Source organism: Rattus norvegicus, chromosome 6 (assembly GCF_036323735.1).
Source record: "Rattus norvegicus strain BN/NHsdMcwi chromosome 6, GRCr8, whole genome shotgun sequence".
Classification (NCBI taxonomy): domain Eukaryota; kingdom Metazoa; phylum Chordata; class Mammalia; order Rodentia; family Muridae; genus Rattus; species Rattus norvegicus.
This window is the reverse complement of record NC_086024.1, coordinates 90,878,251-90,891,127: the sequence shown is the minus strand read 5'-3', so window position 1 is coordinate 90,891,127 and position 12,877 is coordinate 90,878,251. Positions and strand designations below refer to the sequence as shown.

General features: G+C 35.7%; 1 protein-coding gene across 5 annotated transcripts in view; it reads left to right on the top strand.

The window, feature by feature from the left end:
- Nucleotides 1-12,877, top strand: part of Mdga2 (MAM domain containing glycosylphosphatidylinositol anchor 2) — an 864,098-nt gene that overhangs the window by 455,657 nt on the left and 395,564 nt on the right. For all 5 annotated transcript variants that reach the window (XR_001838168.3, XR_001838167.3, XM_008764688.4 and 2 more), the window contains 1 exon segment: nucleotides 6,091-6,265. Coding sequence is in view for 3 of the 5 variants with exons in the window: in XM_008764688.4 (XP_008762910.2) it covers nucleotides 6,091-6,265 (175 nt within the window). In the remaining 2 variants the exon portion in view is untranslated.

The window sequence follows — 12,877 nt, the reverse complement described above, 5'->3', positions numbered from 1 at the left end:
TAAATATGTTCGGATTCAAATTTTCTTTGTATGTTTGTAAAAAACAAACCATTAAAAATCTGCCTTGAATTGACCACATGCAGGAGGTAAAATAAGATTTGGGCTTATATGGTTCCCCTAAACTAATACTAAAGAAAATCAAAGCATGATGAACCATGTCATTCATTTAGGAAAATATAAATTTTTGATTATTTATTTTTATTGGATATTTTCTTTATTTACATTTCAAGTGTTATTCCATTTCCTGGTTTCCCCTCTGGAAACCCCCTATCCCATCCCCCATCGCCTGCCTCCATAAGGGTGCACCCCTGCCCACCCACCACCCAGCCTTGGCATTCACCTACACAGGAGCACTGAGCCTTCACAGTACCAAGAGCCTCTCCTCCCTTTGATGCCCATGTGTTCTTCCATGTGTACTCTTTGGTTGGTGGTTTAGTCCCTGGGGGCTCTGGGGTATCTGGTGGTTGATACTGTTGTCCTTCCTATGAGATTGGAAACCCCCTCAGATACCTCAGTCCTTTCTCTAACTCCTCCATTGGGGAACACTTTCTTAGTCCAATGATTGACTATAAGCAACTGCCTCTGTGTTTGTCAGATTCTGGCAGAACCTCTCAGGAGACAGACATATCAGGCTCCTGTCAATATGCACATCTTGGCATCCAAAACAGGGACTGGTTTTGGTGACTGCAGGTGGGATGGATGTCCATATGTGGCGGGCTCTGGAGGTCTTTTCCTTCACACTGCTCCACACTTTGTCTCCATAAAATCTCTCGTGAGTATTCTGTTCCCCTTTCTAATAAGTACTGAAGCATCCACAATTCTCTTTCTTCTTCTTGAACTTATGTGCTCTGTAAATGGTATCTTGGGTATTCCAAGCTTTGGGGCTAATATTCACTTAACAGTGAGTACATATCATATCATGTGTGTTCTTTTGTGATTGGATTACGTCAATAAGGATGATATTTTCTAGTTCTAAACATTTGCCTAAAAATCTCATGAAGTCATTGTTTTTGATAGGTGAGTAGTACTCCATTGTGTAGATGTACCACATTTTCTGTATCCATTCCTCTGTTGAAAGGCGTCTGAATTCTTTCCAGTTTCTGGTTATTATAAATGAGGCTGCTATTGACATAGTGGAGCATGTGTGACTTAGTCACGGTTCCTATTCCTGCACACACATCATGGCTAAGAAGCAAGTTGGGGAGGAAAGGGATTATTCAGCTTATTTCCATACTGTTCATCACCAAAGGAAGTCAGGACTGGAACTCAAGCAGACTAGGAAGCAGAAGCTGATGCAAAGGCCATGGAGGGATGTTTCTTATTGACTTGCTTCCTCTAGCTTGCTCAGCTTCTCTCTAATAGAACCTAAGACTACCAGCACAGGGGCAGTGCCACCCACAATGGGCTGTGCTATCCCACCTTGATCACTACTTGAGAAAATACCTTAGAGCGGGGTCTCACAGAAGCATTTCCTCAATGGAAGCTCCTTTCTCTGGGATAATTTCAGCTTGTGTCTGGAATTTTTCTGAGAACTAAGGATGTGGAACATTTCATTAGGCACTTCTTAGCCATTTGATATTCCTCATCTGAGAATTCTTTGTTTAGCTCTGTACCCCAATTTTATTAGGGTTACTTGATTCTCTGGAGTCTAACTTCTTGAGTTCTTTGTATATATTGAATATTTGCCCTCTATTGGATGTAGGATAGGTAAATACTTTTCCAAACCTGTTGGTTGCCAATTTATTCTAATATCAGTGTACTTTGCCTTACAGAAGCTTTGCAAATTTATGAGGTCCCATTTGTCGATTACTGATCTCAGAGCGTAAGCCATTGGTGTTCTGTTCAGGAAAAATTTCCCAGTGCCCATGTGTTGGAGACTCTTCCCTACTTTTTCTTCTATTAGTTTCAGTGTATCTGGTTTGATGTGGAGGTCCTTGATTCACTTGTACAGGGAGATAAGAAGGGATCAATTTGAATTCTTCTAAAAGCTGACCTTCAGTTGAACCAACACCATTTGTTTAAAATGCTGTCTTTTTTTCCACTGGATGGTTTTAGCTCCTTTGTCAAAGATCAAGGGACCACAGGTGTGTGGGTTCATTTCTGCATCTTCAGTTCTATTCCATTGATCTACCTGCCTGTCTCTGTACCAATACCATACAGTTTTTATCATTATTTCTCTGTAATACAGCTGGAGGTTAGAGTTGGTGATTTCCCCCAGTAGTTTTTTTATTGTTGAGAATAATGTTTACTATCCTGGGTTTTTTGTAATTCTAAATGAATTTGCAAATTGCTCTTTCAAACTCTATGAAGAATTGAGTTGGAATGTTGATGGATCGCTTTTGGCAAAATGGCCATTTTTTGCTATATTAATCCTGCCAATCCATGAGTATTGGAGGTCTTTCCATCTTCTGGGATCTTCCTTCGTTTCTTTCTTCAGAGCCTTGAAGTTCTTGTCATACAGATCTTTCATTTGCTTGGTTAGAGTGACACCAAAGCATTTTATGTTATTTGTAACTATTGTGAAGGGTGTCATTTCCCTAATTTCTTTCTCAGCCTGTTTATCCTTTGAGCAAATGTAGGCTGCTATTTGTTTGAGTTAATTTTATACCCAGCCACTTTACTGAAGTTGTTTATCAGGTTTAGGAGTTCTCTGATGGAATTTTTTTTACAAATAGTAATATTTTTACTCCCACCTTTCCAATTTGTATCCCTCTGACCTCCTTTTCTTGTCTAATTTCTTTGTCTCAGATTTTGAGTACTTTATTGAATTGGTAGGTACAGAGTGGGCAGTCTTGTATAGTCCCTGATTTTAGTGGGATTATTTCAAGTTTCTCTCCATTTAGTTTGATGTTGGCTACTGGTTTGCTGTATATGGCTTTTACTATGGTTAATTATGGGCCTTGAATTCTTGATCTTTTCAAGCCTTTAACATGAAGGCATGTAGAATTTTGTCAAATACTTTCTCAGCATCTAATGAGATGATCGTGTGTTTTTTTTCCTTTGAGTTGTTTACATAGTGGGTTACATTGATGAATTTCCATATATTGAACCATCCCTGCATCCCTGAAATGAAGCCTACTTGATCATAATGATGATCGTTTTGAGGTATTCTTGGATTTGGTTTGTGAGAATTTTATTGAGTATTTTTGCATCAATAATCATAAGGGAAATTAGTCTGAAATTCTCTTTGATGGATCTTTGTGTGATTTAGGTATAAGCACAATTGTGGCTTCATAGAATGATTTTGGTAGTGCTCCTTCTGGTTCTATTTTGTGGAATAGTTTGAAGAGTATTAGGTCATCTTTGAAGGTCTGATAGAATGCTGCACTAAACCCATCTAGTACTGGGCTTTTTTTTTTTTTGGTTGGGAGACTTTTAATGACTGCTTCTTTGTTGAGTATACACTTTTGTAGTAGGATCTGATAATTCTTTGAATTTCCTCAGTTTCTGTTGTCTCCCTTTTCATTTCTGATTTTGTTAACATGGCATAGCTTTAACAATATGTCTAGATCAGAGATTGTATAGATTAACAATATCTGTTATTTTAAGAATAAATGGATAAAGGTGAAAATTTCTGTGTATACATATATTTACCATGTATTTTTTATCTATTCATCTGTTGAAGCACATTTATACTGTTTATATTTCCTGACTATTTCAAATTCAGTGGTAGTGAACATTGCTAAGAAAATGTCTGCGAACATTATCTTGAGTCTTTTGAGCATATGTCAATGAGTATAGCATGTAGGAGATTTATTTTTAGTTTCTGGAGAATTCTCCACACTCACTACAGGAGGGTCTGCAACAATTTCCTCCATACCTAAATAAAGGAGTATTTCTCTTTCTTTACAAAGTCACCACTGTTGTTGTCAGGAGACTTGTTGATCTTAGTCTTTCTAACTAGAGTGAGATAAAATCCCAAACTTGTACTAATTTGCATTGCACATGCACACACACACACACACACACACACACACACACACAAACGCAAAGACAGAGAGTTGCACACACATGCCCACACGTATGTATGTATGTATGTATGTATGTATGTATGTATGTATATGTGTATATATGTGGGTATGTATCTAGCTATCTATTTATATCTATTTATGTACAATAATAGAGAAAATAGGCTATGAACTTAAGAGTAAGGAGAACTTGGAGAGGGGTGTCATTGGGAGGGGGAGAAGGGAGAAAGGAGGGTAACGTGATTTTACTTTTAAATATAAAGAATTTATAAAGATGTATAAAGAATAATCATAAATAAACAAGTAAATTAAAAAGGAACAAAATATTTTAGGAGTTTCAACAACTATTAAAAATGTCTCAGTGTTTTGTGATTAAAAATTGTTTGTCAATTCTCTGTATTTTGATTGCCTCTCTCTCCTGTTTTCCACCCATTCTCTCCCCGGTCTCTCATACATACTTCTCCATCTTTCTTTAACCATATGTAGTACTAAAACAATTTTGTCCAAAGAAATCATGTATATCAGCAACATATTCATTTTCAAATGAATAAAAACCAAGGTCATTTCTTTAAATTTTTAATTCAGAGATTTTTTATTTTGAAACATTTAGTTTTTCTGCATTAGATTTAATGAGATGTTGAAATGTTTTAAAAAATTGCTGTATAGCAACTAGAAATTTAGTGCATGTTATACTAAAGACAGCAATATATTTTCTTAAATAAAGCACGAATCTCTACCTAAAAGCAAAATTATTATTTATTTAAATTTTAAATAGTCTTTATTTTTTAAACGTAGATATTAAAATTTAAAGGAAAACAAAATGTTGGATATCTCACTAGAACAATCATGATCATTACAGTTTGTTCCGATAAGGTAACCAGCAAACTGCTTGGTTATGAATTGTACATTTACTTTCTGAATTTCTCCATGCATACACAAAGATTTGAAAATATATTCATTATTTCTTTTAGTTTAGTGACCTCTAGGTAACACTGTTTTTTCATTTACAGTGCAGAATAAGCATGATTATATTTTTCCTGCTATTTTATATATGACAAACTTTTTAAAGACAGCTTAATTCCATTACATTATGAACTTAGTGTATTGTGTGTGGAAGTAATATTACTAAGAGTAGCATTATATGGCTTCAAGCTTGAAAATTCCTATTTTAGCTTTTCCATGTTCAGCATATATATCCATTTCCATATTTGAGCAGAGTATTTTAACTGGTTGTTTCTAAACCCTAAATGATTTTAAAAGATACATAGACAGGAAACGCAAGGAGAAAATCAGAAACAAGAAGTTTTCATTTTCTATTTTGTAACACTATACAGTATCAGCATGTGGTTTTGTTCAGGTTTTATATATGAAAACACACAAAATTTAAGTTGAATACCAGTAGTAATTGCCAGCAAACACAAAATCTGTTGCGCACAGCTGTGTTTAAAAGAATGGTATTGTTTATAATGGATGGTTTTAGATATTCAAATTGTTTTGACAGTTTAATAGGATTGCACTTCTTGAAAAAGTTTACACATTTTTGAAAATAATTATTGATGTAAAGTGAATTCCAGTTTTCAAAATAGCAAATCATTTGTAGGCTTATTAAAGCAATGCCATTAAATGAAAAAAAAAAACTCTTTTAAAACCCAGGTGTATAAAATTATACATAATCTCAATAAGCCATTATGGTAATATTCCTGCATTATCTAAACCAACAAGAAATTTCTAAATAAAATAATGAGGCTTGTCCAAAATGAAATGAGTCTATTTCTTTTAAATACATAAAAAGTACTTACCAAAGTTCAGAGATGCGTGAGAAAAAATGAAATACACAGTAGACACAGAAACTGAATCATGTTTCTGCTGTGCTTTGCCTCCAACCTGATTAGACTATTGATACATTTCGTGCAGCTGAATCGAAGTGATGTGCACGCTACAGTGATGGTCTTGGTGCTTGCAATTTTAGAACTCAATTGGGTACATGTATTTTAATGTCCCACTAACACAATGGGAAGTGGGCACGGCGGCTCTGAAAGGCATCTCTTCGGATGACTAGCTGCTGTGTGATGGTCTATGGAAAACCAACCTAAAGTAACAATCTTTGTTGATGCTTGCTCAGATCAGGTGGACCAAAACAGCAGGAAGCGCCTCTGACAGATTCCAAGACTCAAGTGTCTTCAATGAGACTTTGAGGATTACAAGCATTCAGAGACACCAAGGAGGCCGATATTACTGTAAAGCAGAGAATGGCTTGGGGTCTCCAGCAATAAAGTCGATCCGAGTGGATGTGTACTGTAAGTAAACTTCAGCCATCTATTGTTCCAATTAACGTATTTCTATGCTTAACTATGGTTTTCTGAAAACAAGGATATAGATTGTTCATTTAGTTGTGACTGAAAATTTTATAGGAGAGTGATGGTGCTTTAAGGAATGTGGTTTTTATTGTGCTTCTGTATATGGATGGATATATAGACGTCAACCTCAGGAATTTTTGTCTGTGTTCACACTTCATGTGTGTGCTGCCATACCTGACATTTTTCTCATGGGTTCTAAGGACCCAAATTGGGTCTTAAGCTTGTGCAGGAAACCATTTCTCAACTGAGCTGCTTCCTAACTTGCTCTAAGACATTTTGAAAGTTCACGTCACAGTTTCATAATTTATAATTTGATACATATTTAGTATGGGGTTAGTAGTATCACATTAATAAGATGATAAATATTATCAATAACACCAGTAGTCTTTTTGTCTTTGGAGTATATACACATAGACGTGTACTTTTTACATGTACACGTAACTACATACATGTATCTCTATATCTTAATTTCGTTATAAAGAAAGAATCTTTCCATAATGTAATCTCACTTGTTTGTTCACTTTTCCTGTGCACAAGGTCAACCACTCTCATTTTTATGCCAATTTAAACGAGCACAGTTATCTGCATCCTTGCATGACATGACCAACACTGACCCTCAATGTACTGTGCCTTCTGATATGTTTCCTTTCTGCCACATTCCATTCTTACAACTTACTGAGAGCCTTCTGCTCTCTTTTTTGCCCAACAGAGAAACAAAGTACCTGCATTCAGTTTAGTCTGTTACTCAGCTTCATCTGGCACTCCTGTTGTTTTCACAAGGAACCGCACTTATTTTAACGTCTCTAATATTAGAATGCATTTTTCTCCCCTTAGAGTAACTCAGACATAATAACAATTGAGGAGTTCCTGTTTTCCAGCCTGCTTTTTCCCCCTTTCCTGTTCTTTCAACAGTGCAGGTGTTACATAGTTAGGGTGAGGCTAGAAATTATCAATGGTCTATTCACGGAGCCAATCCCGGGCTCATTTATTTATGGAGACAATAGGGAAGGAAGTAGTGACAGCAGCATCCGTGATTCATCTTCCACAGATAAATGCTCATTGCCCTCTTGTTTATGACATAAGCCTGTGTTCCGTTCTGTCAGGATCTCCTAACACCAAGACAGCCACTGACATGATCCCGGCAGTCTCAACCCATGTGGCACACTTTTCTTCTGTATAACCTGATCTGTGATGCCTGCATATTTTCCATTCAAGGTCAAGCACCAAACCTCCACATACGTTCTGTGAAGTTTAAGTATAACTGTAAATTATACTAAATTTGACTTAAATGAATTTAATACCCTGTGATTTAGTTATTGTATACCATTTAACTAAATATTCTTATTCCCTGACATTATAGGTCATAAATGTTACATACAAATCTCTAGAATCTTGAATACAATGCAAAGATCTAAAATGTTCTAGAAGTGAATACATGGCTGTCTTTGATTTGCCTGGCTTTGTTTTGGTAATGCTTGGCAGCTTTATGTAAACTATGTTGGTAGCAAAATGTGACTGGAAACTCCTTTAATAGGTAATTTTAATTTTTAATGTTCCCTTCGTCTACTTTATATTGTAGAGACAAACACATCTTGTGCATGGATTTTTTTGATTAGCATATTGCCATCAGTACTGAAGGTACTGGATTTTTCTAAATGAAATCCTAAAACTTCTGATGCACAGAAGCAACTAGTTTTGAATAAGAGTTTCTGACTACACTGCTAATATATGTACTTGATGAAAATAAAATATGTACCTTGCAGACTTAAAAACTCATAAACAAAGAAAGAAATAATCTTTGAGGAATTTTAAAAGGCCTTTTTTTCTAGACCAGGCTTTTCAGGGCCATCCTGTGTTACTATTTTGTACCTTGGTCCTCAGCCTAGTAGTTGAAACTGCCTAACTTCTTAGGATAATAGCGCTGTCCTTTCAGTCTCCAATTTATTAAATGCATATCAACCTCATGTAGCCACATTACCGTCTTCCTTTAGATTTTCCTTTGGGGATTTTAGATATAATTTGAGCTTCATATACATCTGTTCTACATGATATGGATGAAATATTACTAAGTATGTGCCATACTTAGGTTATACTATTTCCTGTGCCTTTCTGATAGAGAATCAATGAGATAGTCATCTAAATTTGAGAAAATAGCATTAAACTTTGGATTCTGTGAATAATTGTAACATCGCACTGGGAAGTATTCCCCAGGTAATACGCTCACGATAAGTTCATAGTGTAGGAATCTGGTATTGTTTGCGCTAATCATGCCTATTCATAAGAATCTGAATAAATTCTCATTTATAGCATATTTAAAGAGTTTGAATGATAAAAATATATCGCTGTAAAGATAACTAACCAGATTGAAAATTCCGTTCTTCAAACACAAGTCTCAGGAAGAAGCAGAGTATTTAGGTTCATATGTTTCCATTTCCTACATGAATCTTTTTAATTTATAACTCACTCCATCACTAACTAACACATAACTTAGCAATGATGTGGAAACTTTCCACACTGTAACAGAGCTGAACAATTTAACTGAGCAATGGTACTTACGTCTGGTTGGTTGGCTCTTTTTTTTTTTTTTTGACTACTTTTGATAACATCCTCGTGTCCCTGTGTCCATGTGTATAGCAGAGTAGACTGTTCCCCTTAGAGCAACAAACAGGCAAAAATCCAGAGTATAGTGACAGTCTTCTGTAGAAATATCTATTGCACTGCACCATTTGCTGGACCTCTCAGCAAAGTTAATAATATGCCTTGACATCACTTAAGATTTTGCATGCTATCTACAGTGAACTCAGCCTCCATGGGTTTAGCCAGTCCCTAAGACAGAAGTACTCTAATACATTTTATTTCCTCTAGGTGAAGGTTTGAATGTGAATGGCCAACATAGACTCAAATATTTGAATGCTATGTCCTTAGTTGTGAAATTGTAGAAAGATTTAGGAGAACTTAGAAGAACTGTGTCACTGGGGGTGGTCTTTGAGGTTTCAAAAGCATGCCCAAGGCTTACTCTCTCATTCTCTGTTTCCAAGTTATAGCCTCTCAAATACTGCCCTAGTGCCAGGCCTTCCTGCTTGCTGACTTGCTTTTGCCAGGATGGTCATGGATAGCCCTCTGAAAGTAGGAGCAACCCCTAATTCGTAACTAAATGCTTTCTCTTAGAAGTTGCCTTTGTCACTATATCTCCTAACACCAGTGAAAAAGTAACTGCAACACCATATAGTTTTTACAACCTAAATTATTGTATAGCTTTAATTTTAAATTATGTAGTCTTTTATCCCCTGACCCAGAGTAATATACGTGTGTTTATGTTTTGGTAATCCTTTGCTGAAAGTAGCCAAAAGGTTGACAGTAACCTTATATAATAATAAATATCCACCATAAACATGAGCAAAATAGATATATCTTGATAATGTCTGTTTGCAGTGCAGTTTACTACTTTGGGTTAGTTCAGGTCAGTAAGGTGATTTCTTCCCTTGTAAAACTCTGTTAAAAATGTTGAGAAGGAATGCCTTATCTCTTCCACCAGGCCATGGTTTCTGTGTTGCTCAATAAATGCAGAATGGAGCTCTTTGTTAGGAACAGGAAAGACATAGACAATGTGTCTCAGACAGAGGACATGCAGACTGTCAGACACCAAAGAGACATACATAACCAAAGGCTACAGACAAGCTGAAGTTATAAGCAGAGAAGTGGAGAAGTCAAATTTAGACTTGATCTTGGTCAAATTAATCCCAGAGGATGTGCTATGTTTACATCCTTAATGCAAGGTGAGCATATTCTGGTCTCTGTGAGGTTATCTTTAATGTGGTCACTAACACAAGAAAAACACAGCCTAGAACAAGATAGTCATGGGACCCATTCAGAGTGCCCTGCATACTCCAATGCAAACAGCTTCCCAAAGTTTTCAGATAACACTGTTAGCTTCACCAAAGCCTTCAGTAACAAGCATCTGGGCACAGGATTCGTATTCAAATCATAGCAAGTAGCTTACCTGATGCTTTAGAAAAGATTATTCACTTCTCATTATAAGCTTAAAAAGTAGTAATCATAATACATGCAAAATAGACTATAGGAAATGTACACGATGTCAACAGAAGGTTCTAACAAGCTGTATGGGGAAAAAAGTGAAATCAAAATATGCTGCAAGGTACAACAGTGAAGAGTACTTACTTGCATAAATAAGACAACAGCAGCACCTGATCTAACAAAGTGTGATGTAAATATGTAGGGAGAAGGAGAGAATTAGTGCATGGGAGCAAAGTGATTCTTTTCCAGGGAATGGAATTTAAAACCCAATGTGAAAGGAGAAAAATAAAACTATAAAGACAGTGGAGAACACTGCAGCAAAATCAAATGTGAATGGAATGTGTTAGGATAGGACATGTGTTAGTTAGTAAGCATGTAAAATCCGCAGTCAGTTCTTTCATATACAGTAATTTAGACTTGAAACTGAATTCTAGATTTTTTAAAGCTAAACTTTAGCATCTATATTAAACCTTGTAGATCCTTGGTACTCAACCTGCAATTCCAAACTAATTTATCCCGAATCTTCTTCATACCAACTTCTGTAAACTAAAGAGAAAGTTTCTTCTTACACTTTTAATAATTGGTTAGAATTGTTGGTATTTGCTCCTTAAAAAAATAAAATATTGACCTCTCAGGTATGTTATCAGTAAGACACAGACAGCAGCTTTGGAAGTGTCTGTACCACATTCTTATAATTAATAATTTTCCCAACTTTTAAAAATAAACTCTTTCAGAGTCATCTTACTACTATTTGTTTATGTGATGTTTATGATTAAATACTTTTAATATTTGAAATAGTATTTTGATACATTATACAACTGATTAGATTCTATAAGGCTAAAAAGGAATGTCTTAATTATTCTGCATTTACAGTGACTTTCATCAGCTTAAGGAGACAAAAAGTATATGAATTTATTTAAACTGTTCATAACAGCTAAGTAAAGACCTTGCCCAGGCTAGGCACGCTCATACAGCATTGAATAGTGAGCCACTGTCACAGAAAATGTATTTCCAAGAGGAAAAACTTAGTGTGGCTTCTTAGCCTGAAAGAATTAGTGCAAGAGCAGTTGCTTCCAGACATTCCTGCAAGTTTTCAAACAGTTTGAATTCTGAAATCTCTTCTCACTGGTGTTTATGGAGCACACAGACTTGCACAATAGAGACATTGCTTTTATTAAGAGGAGAGGGAAGTTCTGTTTCCTAACCAAGATCATGAAGGTAAGGTCTTCCTAAAGAGAAAGTGGAGGCCAGTTTCATTCAGGGTTTTTAAAAAAATAAGCAATTTTGAATGCTCAGGGTTTCTTGGCTGAGTTATAAAAGTTTTAAGGAACACACATTTTTGGTTGCCCCATCTTGACCTCATAAAAATTTAGGGGAATGATAGCATATGAAAGCATGAAGATGCTATTGCCATCTGAGATCTTATTAACAGTGTCTTTATGCCCCAGAAGACCCTTGTCTACAGGCATCCATGAAAGTATGGTAAGCTTCATATTAACCAACAGATAGATAAAATATCAGTCTTCATACTTCCTGACCTAACAAATGTTAAAATAGGATTTTAAAATAGGATTAAGTAAGTAAAAGAGGTCAAACACGTTATTTAAGAGATGAAATTTTTGATTAGAGACATAAAATAGAGAATTACAGAATGTCATTCAGGGGAATACTGATTATGATATTGAGTTGCAGGAGGAGTGAGACATTAATTTGAAAGACAGGATATTAAGTTGTGTTGATCTATTACCAAGAATGCCTTAGACCTAATGAATATGCTAGACATTGTAGCATAAGGAATTATAGCATTATGGCTGCAGACTTCTTGATACCTAGCATTCTCTCTATTTCCATGTTGCTTTATTTGTTATAAAAAAGCAATTGTCACTGACAATTCCTCCACATTCCATGTGGAGAAGGAAGGGACTCAGTCCACACAGGACCTGAGCTTCTGGACTTTCATGCTCTCACCCCTAAATGTGATTGTCACCTGAAGATTCTTGAGGCTATTTGAACAGTATTCTAAGAATGTGATCACCTTTACTTATTTTTTACTTTAATTCCTTTACTTATTTTCAGCCATGACTGTGTGCTCACAGGGTAATAGAGGTCATACAACCTGAAAGGTTAGGCATTGATTAAAACTTATTCTTACTTCAAAAAGAAATTGGATTTGGAAGCATTAGCTTAATAAGTTTTCATGTGTGCAGACACTGTTCACACATGAGACAAATCTCTCCCCAATATTCATTAGACATTTGCAAGCATTCTCATTTCAATAATATCTCCTTCGCCCTCATTCCACTTAGATAGGTGGTCACATTTCGTTGCATTTACAACAAGGCTTCTCTTTTTAGTCTATGAGGTATATTATTTATTGCGTTTATACCCAAGAAATTAGTTGGAGAAGAGTTCAGGCAATCTATCAATTTATTCATGAGGTATAATTAAAAAGAGTACAAACAATTTACCTATGTTAGAATTATAAACTATACAATTAAAACGATGACAATGAATTGC